Here is a 12,715-nt window from a genome sequence, read left to right as displayed (position 1 = left end):
GCTTTATTAGATGGGTTAAATTACTATATAGCGAGCCAAGAGCTAAAGTCAAAATTAATAATGAGATATCAGAAGTTTTTCAGTTGGAGCGAGGGACGAGGCAGGGGTGTCCTCTATCCCCCCTTCTGTTCGCCCTCGCTATGGAACCATTTGCTATAATGGCCAGGACGAGGTCGGACATAATGGGGTTTAGAAGACACCAAGGGGAAGACAAGATTGCACTATTTGCAGATGACATCTTGTTCTTTCTGGGGGATGTTGCAACCACTCTAGACAAAGTGATACAACTGATAAAAGATTTCGGTAATTTCTCAGGCTTGACAATTAATTGGGAAAAATCTGCCCTTTTACCATTGGATCCAGTTGATCTCCAACTCCTGCCAGGTACTTCTCAATTAAGTGTGGTCACAAAATTTAAATACCTAGGGATCTGGATAACGAAAGATGTAACCCAATATGCCAATTTAAATCTCGACCCATTGCTATTAAAGTGGAAAAATAAATGCGATATCTGGAAAAGACTTCCCCTGTCTGTAGCAGGACGATGCAACTTAATTAAAATGATATGGCAGCCGCAATTAATATACCTGCTCCATAATGCACCTTTATGGCTGGGATATAAATGGTTCAAGAACATAGAATCACTATTTAGAGAACTTATATGGAGGGGCGGCCAAGCCAGGATAAGCTTGCAAACACTCCAGCTACCAGTAAAAGAAGGGGGTATGGCGGTTCCACACCCAAAGCTATATTTTATTGCTTCACAACTGCAACATTTGGCGGGGTGTGGAGCCACTGAGGGAGACGGCTTTATTAGCCGCCTGATGTTAACGGGTAATCCCCATAAATTGTTGGTGGAAGCCCTAGAGGCAGATTACTTCCCCTACAAATACCCAACTATAAAACTGGCTATTAAAGTATGGCATATAACAAAGACCTTATTGGGGTATATTGGCCAAACAGAATTCTCCCCCCTATGGAAAAATAATAACCTACAGGAAGTAACAAGGATAGAAGAATCGAGAGAATGGAAGAGTCAAGGTATAACTCGTTTAAAGCATCTGTTTGTGGGTAATACCCTAAAAACATTCCCAGATTTAACAAGAGAATTTAATATCTCTAACAAAACATTCTACAAATATCTGCAGGTACGCCACGCTATCCAAGCACAATTCAGCCCCAAAACAATTATATGGACCCAGATCCCCGTCCTTCTTAAAGTAATCATGGCAAGTAGTGCCAAGGGCTTAATAACAGCAACATATAATACCTTGAGTGCTAGTGCGATAAGCAGAGCAGGCCCGGTCAAGAGTAAAGCTGCGTGGGAAAGAGACCTGGGAACAATATCATCTGAACAATGGGAGAGGATTCTTCAACAATGCGCCTTGGTCTCAATTGCCCCTGCGCAAAGACTGTCCCACCTGTTTTTACTACATAGGGTATATCATACCCCGCATAAAATGTTTAAATTGGGGTGGAGACAAAATAATGAATGCCCGAGATGTAAAGATAAAGGGGATTTAATTCATATGGTCTGGAAGTGCCCTAAACTTTATGACTTCTGGGTAAAAATAATAGAGAGGATAAACGAGGTATTTGGAATATCCCTTAATCCAGTGGCCAGGATTTGCCTCCTGGGGTGTATAGAAGATATAAGAGTTCCTCAAGGTAGCTTGGAAGCTATATTGAGATGCCTCTTCCAGGCACGAAAAACAATAGCCCAAAAATGGCAGGCGCAGACTCCTCCGTCGGTAGAAAACTGGCTAGAGACCATGAAATTAACAATCTCAAACGAGAGAGTGTATTTCACTAGACAGGGGAACTACGGGAAATTTACTAATATATGGGGGCCGTGGCAGAGGGCGGCAGGGAACCTATGAGGATGGTACTAGAGAAAGTGCTTCCAGGGCTACATGCCCCCCCCCCTTTTTTCCGTTAGAAGTGGCTGCCACTTATTGCGGCGAGAGCAGGACTGTCAGGAGCTCTAATAGGGATTAGCGATTTTGGGTACGTGACTTTTACTACCAACACAAGAGACAAGGATAAATCACGGCCCACTCCTCTCTTATGTTCCCGCCTGATTGATTAGCGGATTAGTTAATGGGGTTGTACGCTCCCTTAGATAGTTAGGGGGAGGGTGGGGGGAGGGGGGAGATTGGATACAGGACTAGAAGACTTAGTAGATACTAGGTACATCCGGTTATACAAGCTAAATACATGCTCAGTATTGATGGTAGCTTGTTGTTTTCTCTTTTTTTGTTTGTTTTCTTACGCATGTTTGTATATTGAAAGATGGCTACGTGTCTAAATAACCGATTGATGTACCAGTCATTTCAAAATCAAATAAAAAGAAATTAAAGTAAAAAACATGACACAGGAAGGGCTCGAGGGAGAGGGCAAAGAGCAGGGGCGAGAGAGGGCAACCCTGCCTCGTGCCATTGGATATAGGGAAAGCCTCCGATATCACCCCGTTCGCCTTAACTCTGGCCGTTGGTCCCGTATAGGCGGCTCTCACCCAGCTCATCATTCTGTCCCCCAGGCCCACATGTCTCAAAGTTGCGAACATGTATTCCCAGTTCACTCGGTCGAATGCCTTCTCGGCATCTGTCCCCACCATCACGCAGGGTTTCTTGCTACCAACTACCACATGTAGTAAGTTTAGGACCTTGATGGTGTTGTCCCTGGCTTCTCTTGTTGGGACGAACCCCACCTGATCCAAATGGATCAAGAGGGGAAGGTGTTGCTGTAGTCTGGAGGCCAAGATCTTGGTGAATATTTTCAGATCTGCGTTTAAGAGGGATGTGGGGCGGTAACTCCCACACAATGACAGGTCTTTCCCCTCTTTAGGTATCACCGAGATCTGGGCCTGGAGCGTGGAGCTGTGAAGTTTACCTCCCACTCCGAGATCGTTAAATAACTTCACCATTCGTTGTCCTAGAGACGGCAGCAAGGTCTTATAGTACTGTACAGTGAGGCCGTCCGGTCCAGGGGCTTTGCCTTTTTTTAGTACAGCCAAGGGCGAGCTGGAGTTCTGTTAGGGTAATGGGTTCTTCCAATTCCCCACAGGCCTCTGTCTGAAGTGCAGTCATGCATGATCTGTCAAGGTAATCCGTCACTTGGTCATGTGTGGATGTCGGGGTGTGTAGGTTATATAGGGCCGTATAGAACGTTCTGAACTCACTAGTAATTTGGTGGGGTAATGAAGCCCTCAGTCCCTCCGGGGTAGTCACGTGTGGGACGTAGGATGCTTGGCGTTGTGTGTGGAGAGTCTGGGCCAACAGCCGCTCGCATTTATTGCCCGACTCATAGACCTTCCTCCGGCACACTTGTATCGCCATTTTTGCTTTGTACTGCAGGATATCGGTAATTTGTGAGCGTACAATGTCCAGGTCTGCCCCTACACGGGGCAGACGGGGCCGCCTTATGGGCCGTTTCCAGGGTCCGCAGCTTATCCAAGAGCTGGTTCAATTGTATCGTCCGCTTTCGTTTTAGTCTGGCTCCGTGTTTAATCAGGACCCCTCTAATGACGGCCTTATGGGCCTCCCAGACTACTCCGGGGTCACCATCCGGGGTGGTAGTATCGGTCTATCTCGGCAACCACGTCTGCCAAGACCTCCGGGTCTCGTAGGAGACTTTTGTTGAGTCTCCACGTAGCGTTTTGCCCTGCGTTAACTTCCGAGAGAGCGTATTTCAGTCCTACCGGAGCATGGTCGGACCACGTAATCGAGCCAATTGACGTGTCTTTAACCGCGTGCAGTTGACCATGTGGGACGAGGAGGTAATCGATGCGTGAATACGACTGATGGGGTTTGGAGTAAAAAGAGTAGTCACGCTCCCCGGGGTGGAAAAGTCGCCACGTATCGATCAGCTGTGCGGAATGTAACGCCGTTCCTATACGTTTGCGCATGTCGCGTGAGGTAGATGACAGTCCCGCGGATGTGTCTTCTAGCGGGGAGAGGGGGATGTTTAAATCCCCTCCCAGAATAAGCTGGCCTTCCGAAAAGCGTATCGCCTTTTCTACCTGTCTTTTAATAAAGGTGTCCTGTCGGGTGTTAGGGGCATACAGGTTTACAAATGTCACCTTTCTACCTCCTATAGAGCCTTTTAAAAAAAGGAACCGACCCTCACTGTCTGTCCTTACGTCCTCTAGTTTCCAGGGTACCCGTGCCGAGATAAGGATAGACACTCCACGCGACTTCGCCTCCACGTATGCTGAGTGGTACACTAGGGGGTAGTATCTATTTTTAAGTAGGGGCAATTTAAGGTCCCTGAAGTGGGTCTCCTGTACCATAACTATGTCAGCTTTAGCCCGACGCATGTCGTGCAGCAGCATCCGTCGCTTCTCAGGGGTGTTCAGCCCCTTCACATTCAGAGATACAATGTTGAGCAGGTCCATGGCCGCACTTGGGGGGGGGTGGGGGGGCAGGGGGGGGTGAGTAGGTGTAGTAGGAGTTAAGGTTAAAGTGTATAGGTTCCCGAGGGGGGGAGTGACAGGGAAGAGAAGAAAGAAAGTAAAGAACTGACACTAGGGCGTGTAGCTGTCAAATTTGTCTAAATTAGCCCTAACAGCTATGGCACTAGCCGACGTCTCCTCACGGAGAAGATATCGGGGTATAGAGTGCCGCCCTATTCGGGGTAGTGGGTGGACAAAGGCAGGGTATAAAACTGGCTACCCGGCCTACTCCCCCATCCTATTTTTGCATATATGCATAACATACACATACATATACTTATTGCGTAACACATATCGGCATTGCAGATAGAATGGTCGCAATGCCACAATCAGTATAAAATCTTATGAAACAGGTCAAACAACATTCAAGTGAACCTAGGTCATAGTAAACAATAGTGCAAGAGAAAACTTAGTGCAGATATCTGCCTCAGCAGGTCGTGCATAACTAAAGTGGAGTATACCTGGCAGGTCGCTCCCTCTCTCTGGGTCCACACAGAGGATACCCCCCCGCCCTCCCATGTCCACATGCAGATGTAAAAGTTCATTGCCTCTGCTAGTCCTAGTGGCAATCTCCTCGGTAAAGTCCAGCATACGCCAGGGATGTGACATCCCATTCCCGGCCACCAAGCCCCCCACCCCCAAAACAGTACCTTAACAGATCTAGGCTCGTGGGGTGTAGCAGATGTTTCCGTAGTTGGCCGGGGGTCTCCGTTAATCAGGCCTCCCCACCCCCACCCCAGCAGCAGCCCACCCCCCCGCCCCTCCACCCGAGGCCTCCATGGTCTTTTCGTGGAGCTCATCTTCCATGTTATCTCGCTGCTTGATCGTACCCCTCAATAACTCAGTAAGGGGGGGATATGTAAGGCAGCTGCGATCGGTCGACCACCCGGTGAACCAGTGGGCGCTGGTGGCTGGGGTGAGAGAGAGCCTGCGTCGCTCTTGCCGAGGAAGTTGTGCCTGAATAGTTTCCGGGGCCGTGATCCTCTATAGGGGGGGAGTGAGGGGAGAGTGCCACAGGTCGGGCCTCCGTATCATGGTGCGGTAATAGTCGCGGTGGTGAGTGGCCGGGTGAGGGTGTGGGTAAGGCAAGCGTGAGGGCTCCGTGGGCATAGGTGCGTGGGGTCAGAGAAGGGGAGACATGGCCCAGGGCCTACTCACGTGGCTCCTCCTGTGATGCCGATTGATTCCTCCGTCTTCCGCGGTGTTGGCGGTGTGGCTGTGGGCGCGACGAGCTGAGGGTCCAGATCTTCTGGGCGTTCTCGAGAGAAGTTGTAGCCAGTTCGGTACCCGGATGGGCTCTGCCTCCAGGAAGCGGAATAGCTCCGGGAGGTCCGCCGGCATCTGCAAGGGGAAGGATCCTCGGTCGCTCCGGAAGGTCACCGACAGCGGATATCCCCATCTGTAGGTCAGGTTCTTCTGTCTGGCCAGGTCAAGAAGAGGGCGGAGCAGGGCCCTGGAGAGATCCGGCAGGATCTTGATCCGAGTGCCCGCATGGTCTGCCTCTCCATAGTCCCAGGCTCTCCTGAGGATCGCCTCCTTTTGGGCATAGCGGTGTAGCCTGCAGATGACGTCACGCGGCCTCTCCGGGTCAGTCGGCCTTGGTCCCAAGGCCCTGTGCACCCAATCAAGGATGATCTGCTCCTCCGGGTTCCCCCAACACCGCTCTAAACAGCTCGGTAACCGTCTCTCCGAGGTTTTCGCCATCAGCTCCCTCTGGCATCCCCCGCAGCCGCAGATTATTGCGGCGGCTGCGGTCTTCGACATCCTCCAGGTGGAGCTGCAGGTCCACGGCTGCGTCACGGTGGAGGTCTCGGGAGTGTTCCAGCGCTGCCACCCTGGCCTCCAAGGAGGACACAGACACCTCTCCGGACGTCACCCGCTCTGCTAACGTGGCGACCTCCCCGCAGACTTCCTGGATGTCCCTGTTGTGGGTTTCCTCCAGGCGGAGGATAAGGGACTCGATATCCGAGCGCGTCGGGAGGGCCTCAATGTCCGCACGTGTCGGCAGGTACTAGCAGCAGGGACCTGATCTCCTGGTCCTGCATCTCTGTGCCGGTCTGCTGATCTTCGGGTGTCGTGGTGTCAGAGGCGGCTCGATGTGGTTCCAGGGGTGCCGCTGGTTGTTCATCAGGAGGTAAGCCGGGGTCCGTAGTTAGAATATGGGCCTCACGCTGGGGTCCGTTTGCTGAGCCACGTGGAGCAATTTCCTTAGCTCCGGGGGATTTGCCCTGTAAGTTGCAGAAATACTTGGAGATTCCTCCCGATTTCACCTTGGATGGTGTCTTGCCAGTTGTTACCCTGGTGCTATACCTTTTTGCTGGGTGCATGCCGGTATTTAGCTGTGTTTTTGCTGGTTTTGGGGACTTTCGGCCGGGAGCTCAGATAGAAAGCAGCTTCACACAGCCATGTCCAGGCCACGCCCCCCAAGACTACTACCAAAACCGGCATCTGTTAATAACCTGCTCACTAGTACCCTCGAGAATGGTCGTCCTTCTCTTTTTCAACCCTGTCAAAATCACATCCTCATAAAGGAGCTACCACTCAACAACCCTGTACCTCTTCCCTTCCTAAGTCCACTTTGTAACAGCAATACCTATGACGATGACCAAAGCAACTTAGGAAGCACAGTATTCAAGAGAACAAAGGAAGATAACCAGGTAGCAATGTCCATTGAGGATAGGCTCTTCCTAGAAGTTATGGAAAGGAGTATGGAGAAAGACGTGACTAATAGCTGGGTTGCACCTCTTCCCTTTAACCACTTGCCGTCGCCGCACCGTCATTATACGTCCACAAGGTGGCTCTCCTAGGCGAGACCACGTAAATGGACGTCCTACCTTTTAGCCGCCACTAGGGGCGCACGCGCGCCGCCGGAGGCGCGCGCGCGCGCCCCCCGCTCGCCCCCGACTCCCGTGCGTGTGCCCGGCGGGCGCGATCGCCGCCGGGCACACGCGATCGCTCGGTACAGAGCGGGGAACGGGAGCTGTGTGTGTAAACACACAGCTCTCGTTCCTGTCAGCAGGGGAAATGCTGATTTTCTGTTCATACAATGTATGAACAGAAAATCAGTGTTTCCCCTAGTGAGGCCACCCCCCCCCCCACAGTAAGAACACACCCAGGCATACTTAACCCCTTCCCCGCCCCCTAGTGTTAACCCCTTCACTGCCAGTGGCATTTTTATAGTAATCTAATGCATTTTTATAGCACTGATCGCTATAAAAATGCCAATGGTCCCAAAAATGTGTCAAAAATGTCCGAAGTGTCCGCCATAATGTCGCAATACCGAAAAAAAAATCGCTGATCGCCGCCATTACTAGTAAAAAAAATATTAATAAAAATGCCATCAAAATACCCCCTATTTTGTAAACGCTATAACTTTTGCGCAAACCAATCAATAAACGCTTATTGCGATTTTTTTTACGAAAAATATGTAGAAGAATACGTATCGGCCTAAACTGAGGAAAAAAAACGTTTTTTTATATATTTTTGGGGGATATTTATTACAGCAAAAAGTAAAAAATATTCATTTTTTTCAAAATTGTCGCTCTATTTTTGTTTATAGCGCAAAAAATAAAAAACGCAGAGGTGATCAAATACCACCAAAAGAAAGCTCTATTTGTGGGAAAAAAAGGACGCCAATTTTGTTTGGGAGCCACGTCGCACGACCGCGCAATTGTCTGTTAAAGCGACGCAGTCCCGAATCGCAAAAAGTACTCTGGTCTTTGGGCAGCAATATGGTCCGGGGGGTAAGTGGTTAAGCCACAAAAATGACGTTTGCCTAACAACAGAGAACTAGCATATAAATGCCTCACTTCCCTAAGACACAATCTTCAAAGAAAACCAGATATGGGAGAACATTTATTTTCCTTCATGGAGAAAATATTCCAGAATGGTCATGCTGAGATAGCCCCAAACCTCAGACTCAGAGGAATGTTGGTACTTACCCATATTTGGGGTCTGTCACCCTAAGTAGCCAGGGCAGATTAGACTGGTGTTCGATTCCAATGCCAAGCATGAGGGTGTCTCCCTAAATGATGTCCTTCTCTCTGTGCCTGACCTTAACAACAGACTATTAGCAGTACTTCTCCGCTTTCGCAAGGATTCAGTTGCATTCATGGCAGACATACAACGAATGTTCTATTGCTTTTTTGTTAAAGAAGAACACCAAACTTTCTGAGGTTTCTCTGGTTCAGGGACAACAACCCCTCTGGAGATGTCACAGAATACCGCATGAGGGTGCACATATTTGGCAACAGCCCCTCCCCTGCAGTTGCTATATATGGCCTCAGACACTCGGCCAGAGTGGGAGAGTCAGAGTATTGGTCAGATGTCAGACAACTTGTGGACAAGGATTTCTATGTAGACGATTGCTTGAAATCACTACCCACAAATGAAGCCACAATCAGTCTTTTTAAAAGAACTCAGGCAATGCTTGCTTGTTCCAACTTAAGACTCCACAAGATTGCTTCCAACAGTGAGCCCTGGTTCACACTGGGTACGATTTGGAACGATTTGAGATGCGATTTGACATGTCAAATCGCATCTCAAATCGGCGGCAATTGTCGGCAATGGCACTGTCCTAATCAGTGCGAGGCCGCATCTGCGATTTCAAAAAGTAGTTCCTGTACTACTTTTTGCGATTTCGGGCCGCGATTTACATTAAATTGCGGCCGAAATCGCGGCAAAATCGCGGGCGCGAAATCGCGCTAAAATCACGCATTTTACCGCGATTTTGAATTCGCAGCAGTGTGAACCTAAGCTAAATAAGTTTTAGAAGCCTTTCCAAGATCATTCTAACGAGTTAAAGGACTATGCCCTGTACACATGATCAGAATTTCCGATGGGATAAAATCCGATGAAATTTTCTGTCAGAATTCCGTTCAAGCTGTCTTGCATACACACTGTCAGACCAAATTCTGACCATCCAAAAAGCGGTGATGTAAAAAACTACGACAAGCCTGGAAAAATTAAGTTCAATGCTTCCGAGCATGCATCGACTTGATTCTGAGCATGCATGTTTTTTTCTCCGTCAGAGTACCACACAGACGATCTATTTCTAAACTCTGATGGAAAAAAGTCAGATGGTTTCAACAAAAAGTGTTTTACATATCAATAGACAGTAGTGGCCAAAAATGATTGGGACAAGAATGAAAACTGCTGGGGTCAGAATGATAGTCTTTTCTATTTATTAACATTCAATTTGAAACTGAAAATTGTGTGTGATTGATGCAGCAAAAACTAAAACTATGTCCCTTTTTTATACTCAGGAAGATCTCATACTTGATTCTGAACATGCACGTTTTTTTTTTTCCCCCTCGGAAAAGCATACACACGACCGGTTTTCACAACGGGAGAAAGACCACCAGGAATCCCGGCGGGAAAAAAAAGATCAAGCTCCCCCCCCCCCCAGTTTTCTCGTCGGGAAAACTGCGATAGAGCATACACATGGCCAGTTTTCACGGTTAAAAGCTGTCATGGTAGTTTTCCAGACGGAAAAATGGTCGTGTGTACGAGGCATTAGGATATTTTTTCCCCCCTGTCCAGGGCTGGACTGGGACAAACATTTGGCCCTGGACTTCATCCAGACTGGCCCACTTTGACAGGTCTCTCCCATGGCGGCCGGACAACTTCCGCACCCCCCCCTGGCCACCCAACCCCCCTCTCCCCCTTCACTAGCCACTAGCCATGCTACTTTATTAGAGTAGAACGGCTGGTACTGGTACTTTTATAGGCAGTACCAGTGGGGAAGCTAGACATTATTTCACCCAGGGAAAAGAATGAGTTTGGTGCCCCCCCCCCCCTTATGGGACAAGATAAGGCAGAAGTGAGAAACTCCCAGGCCATAGCTGTTGAGTCAGCGGTTAGTCCCCTTCCCCATGCTCCTCTGTTGTCCCCCCTGCTTCTCTGGTCCTCCCCCTGCTTCTCTGTTCCCCCCAGGTGAGCGCTGCGGGGAGGGAGAGGAGGTGAGCGCTGTGGGGAGGGAGAGACAGAGGAGCGGAGGGGGGCGGCCGTCTGCTGTCACTGAAGCCGGCCCACTGAGCCATCGGCCCACCGGGAAACTCCCTGTAGTCCCAATGGCCAGTCCATCCCTGCCCCTGTCCTTGTTCTTGATAAAATAGTACAGGCAGGGTCAACAAAGGGTCTCACCTCTGCTACATATAGGGTATTGTCAGATAGGTTCCTAATGAACTTTCCAGTCCGCTCTAGTGCTTGTTGGGGAAAAAGATATTGGTTCTATTCCTGAGAAGGTCTGAGATGATATTCTCCTCGCCCCGGTGTCTCTTTCTCCATCACACAGACTGACATAGATCTTTATTCTCCATAGGGTCTATAGAACTCCCCAATTTCTGAATTTTTGAAATCTGAGCCAGCCTGTGCTAGATGTGGTAATACAGGTATGCTAATACATCTGAGGTGTGAATGGGGCCTTAATGAGCATGCAGTCTGTGAGGAAAAATAAACTATACAGTATGCTTATGTTATTTCATATACTTTACTTTCATGTATCAATACCTTATGTTTGTTTTTCTTTTTATTACTAGTTTCCACCTCATTAAGAAGGCTGCTAAACGTATGAATGAAGATGGATTAAACACCCTGGAATACGAAGTTGTCAGCCGCATTGAACATAGACTTTTTACAAAAATCACAGTTAATATAGGATCATCACAATAGGATCTGATACTGTTTAGCTACAAAGTCATTTCTGAACCCTAATTTGCTTAAAGGTCATTCACCTCTCTTTTTTGTAAGAGATAATTGACAATTTAAGAAGCAGAAAAATTAGACCTACAGCTCCAGAAGATCTATAGAGCATAGTTGCCAACTGTCCCGACATTCCCGGGATTTAGACCCTTTTCCTGATCTTATTGCGTCCCAGGAAATTCCGTTTTCCTGCTTCTTCGCCGCCACACGGCCTGCCGCTGCTATAGGTCCACGATTGTCTCCACCGGCCGCCATTTTTAAGAAGACCAGAAGAACAACGTGTGGCTACAATAGAAATTAAGCCACTGCGGGGCGGCCTGCCCACCCCCGCTCCGCCCTGTCTGTGATCTGTTATGGAAAGGAGCAGGGTGGGTGGCCCCGGAGCGGCTTAATTTCTAGTGTAGCCACACGGCCGGCTCCGCCTCTATTTTGTTCACCGTCAGGTGAACGGGAAACCGTAATGGTGGAGGAGACACCGCTATACCCAAAGTAAGGAGGGCCTCAATGGGGGGGGGGGAGTCTGATGTAAGGAGGGGTTCCAATGGGGGGGAGCCTGATGTAAGGAGGTGCTCCAATGGGGGGGGGAGCCTGATGTAAGGGGGCTCCAATGGGGGGGAGCCTGATGTAAGGAGGGGCGCTGCTGGAAAAGCCTGATGTAAGGAGGGGCTCCGCTGGGAATGCCTGATGTAAGGAGGGGCTCTGCTGGGAATGCCTGATGTAAGGAGGGGCTCCGCTGGGAATGCCTGATGTAAGGAGGGGCTCCGCTGGGAACACCTGATGTAATAGGAGCTCCGCTGGGAACGCATGATGTAAGGAAGCACTACGCTGGGGACACCTGATGTAAGGAGTGGCTCCGCTGGGAATGCCTGATATAAGGAGGGGCTCCGCTGGGAATGCCTGATGTAAGGAGGGGCTCCGCTGGGGACACTGATGTAAGGAGGTGCTCTGCTGGGAATGCCTGATGTAAGAAGGGGCTCCTCTGGGGACACTGATGTAAGGAGGGGCTCCGCTGGGGACACTGATGCAGGGAGGGGCTCCGCTGGAAATGCCTGATGTAAGGAGGGGCTCTGCTGGGGACACTGATGTAAGGAGGGGCTCCACTGGGAATGCCTGATGTAAGGAGGGGCTCCTCTGGGGACACTGATGTAAGGAGGGGCTCCGCTGGGGACACCTGATGTAAGGAGGGCTCCACTAGGGACACCTGATGTAAGGAGGTGCGACGTGGCTCTTAACCACTTAAGACCCGGACCATTATGCAGGTAAAGGACCTGGCCAGTTTTTGCGATTCGGCACTGCGTCTTTTTAACTGACAATTGCGCGGTCGTGCGATGTGGCTCCCAAACAAAATTGGCGTCCTTTTTTCCCCACAAATAGAGCTTTCTTTTTGTGGTATTTGATCACCTCTGCGTTTTTTATTTTTTGGGCTATAAACAAAAATAGAGCGACAATTTTGAAAAAAAATCAAGATTTTTTACTTTTTGCTATAATAAATACCCCCAAAAAAGATATAAAAAAACATTTTTTTTCTCAGTTTAGGCCGATACGTATTCTTCTACATAT

At 49.2% G+C, this 12,715-nt stretch overlaps 1 protein-coding gene across 1 annotated transcript in view; it reads left to right on the top strand.

Annotated features, from left to right (window-relative positions):
- The window catches only part of LOC120932030 (beta-1,4-galactosyltransferase 1-like), a 121,464-nt gene extending 110,339 nt beyond the window's left edge, over window positions 1-11,125 (top strand). Inside the window, exon 6 of the mRNA XM_040344119.1 lies at window positions 10,993-11,125. Coding sequence (XP_040200053.1) covers window positions 10,993-11,125 — 133 coding nt within the window. The remainder of the gene's footprint in view (window positions 1-10,992) is intronic.
- The last annotated feature ends 1,590 nt before the right edge of the window (window positions 11,126-12,715 follow it).

This window comes from Rana temporaria, chromosome 1 (genome assembly GCF_905171775.1).
Source record: "Rana temporaria chromosome 1, aRanTem1.1, whole genome shotgun sequence".
Classification (NCBI taxonomy): Eukaryota; Metazoa; Chordata; class Amphibia; order Anura; family Ranidae; genus Rana; species Rana temporaria.
The sequence above is the reverse complement of the archived record's forward strand: the minus strand, read 5'-3'. Positions and strand labels throughout refer to the sequence as shown.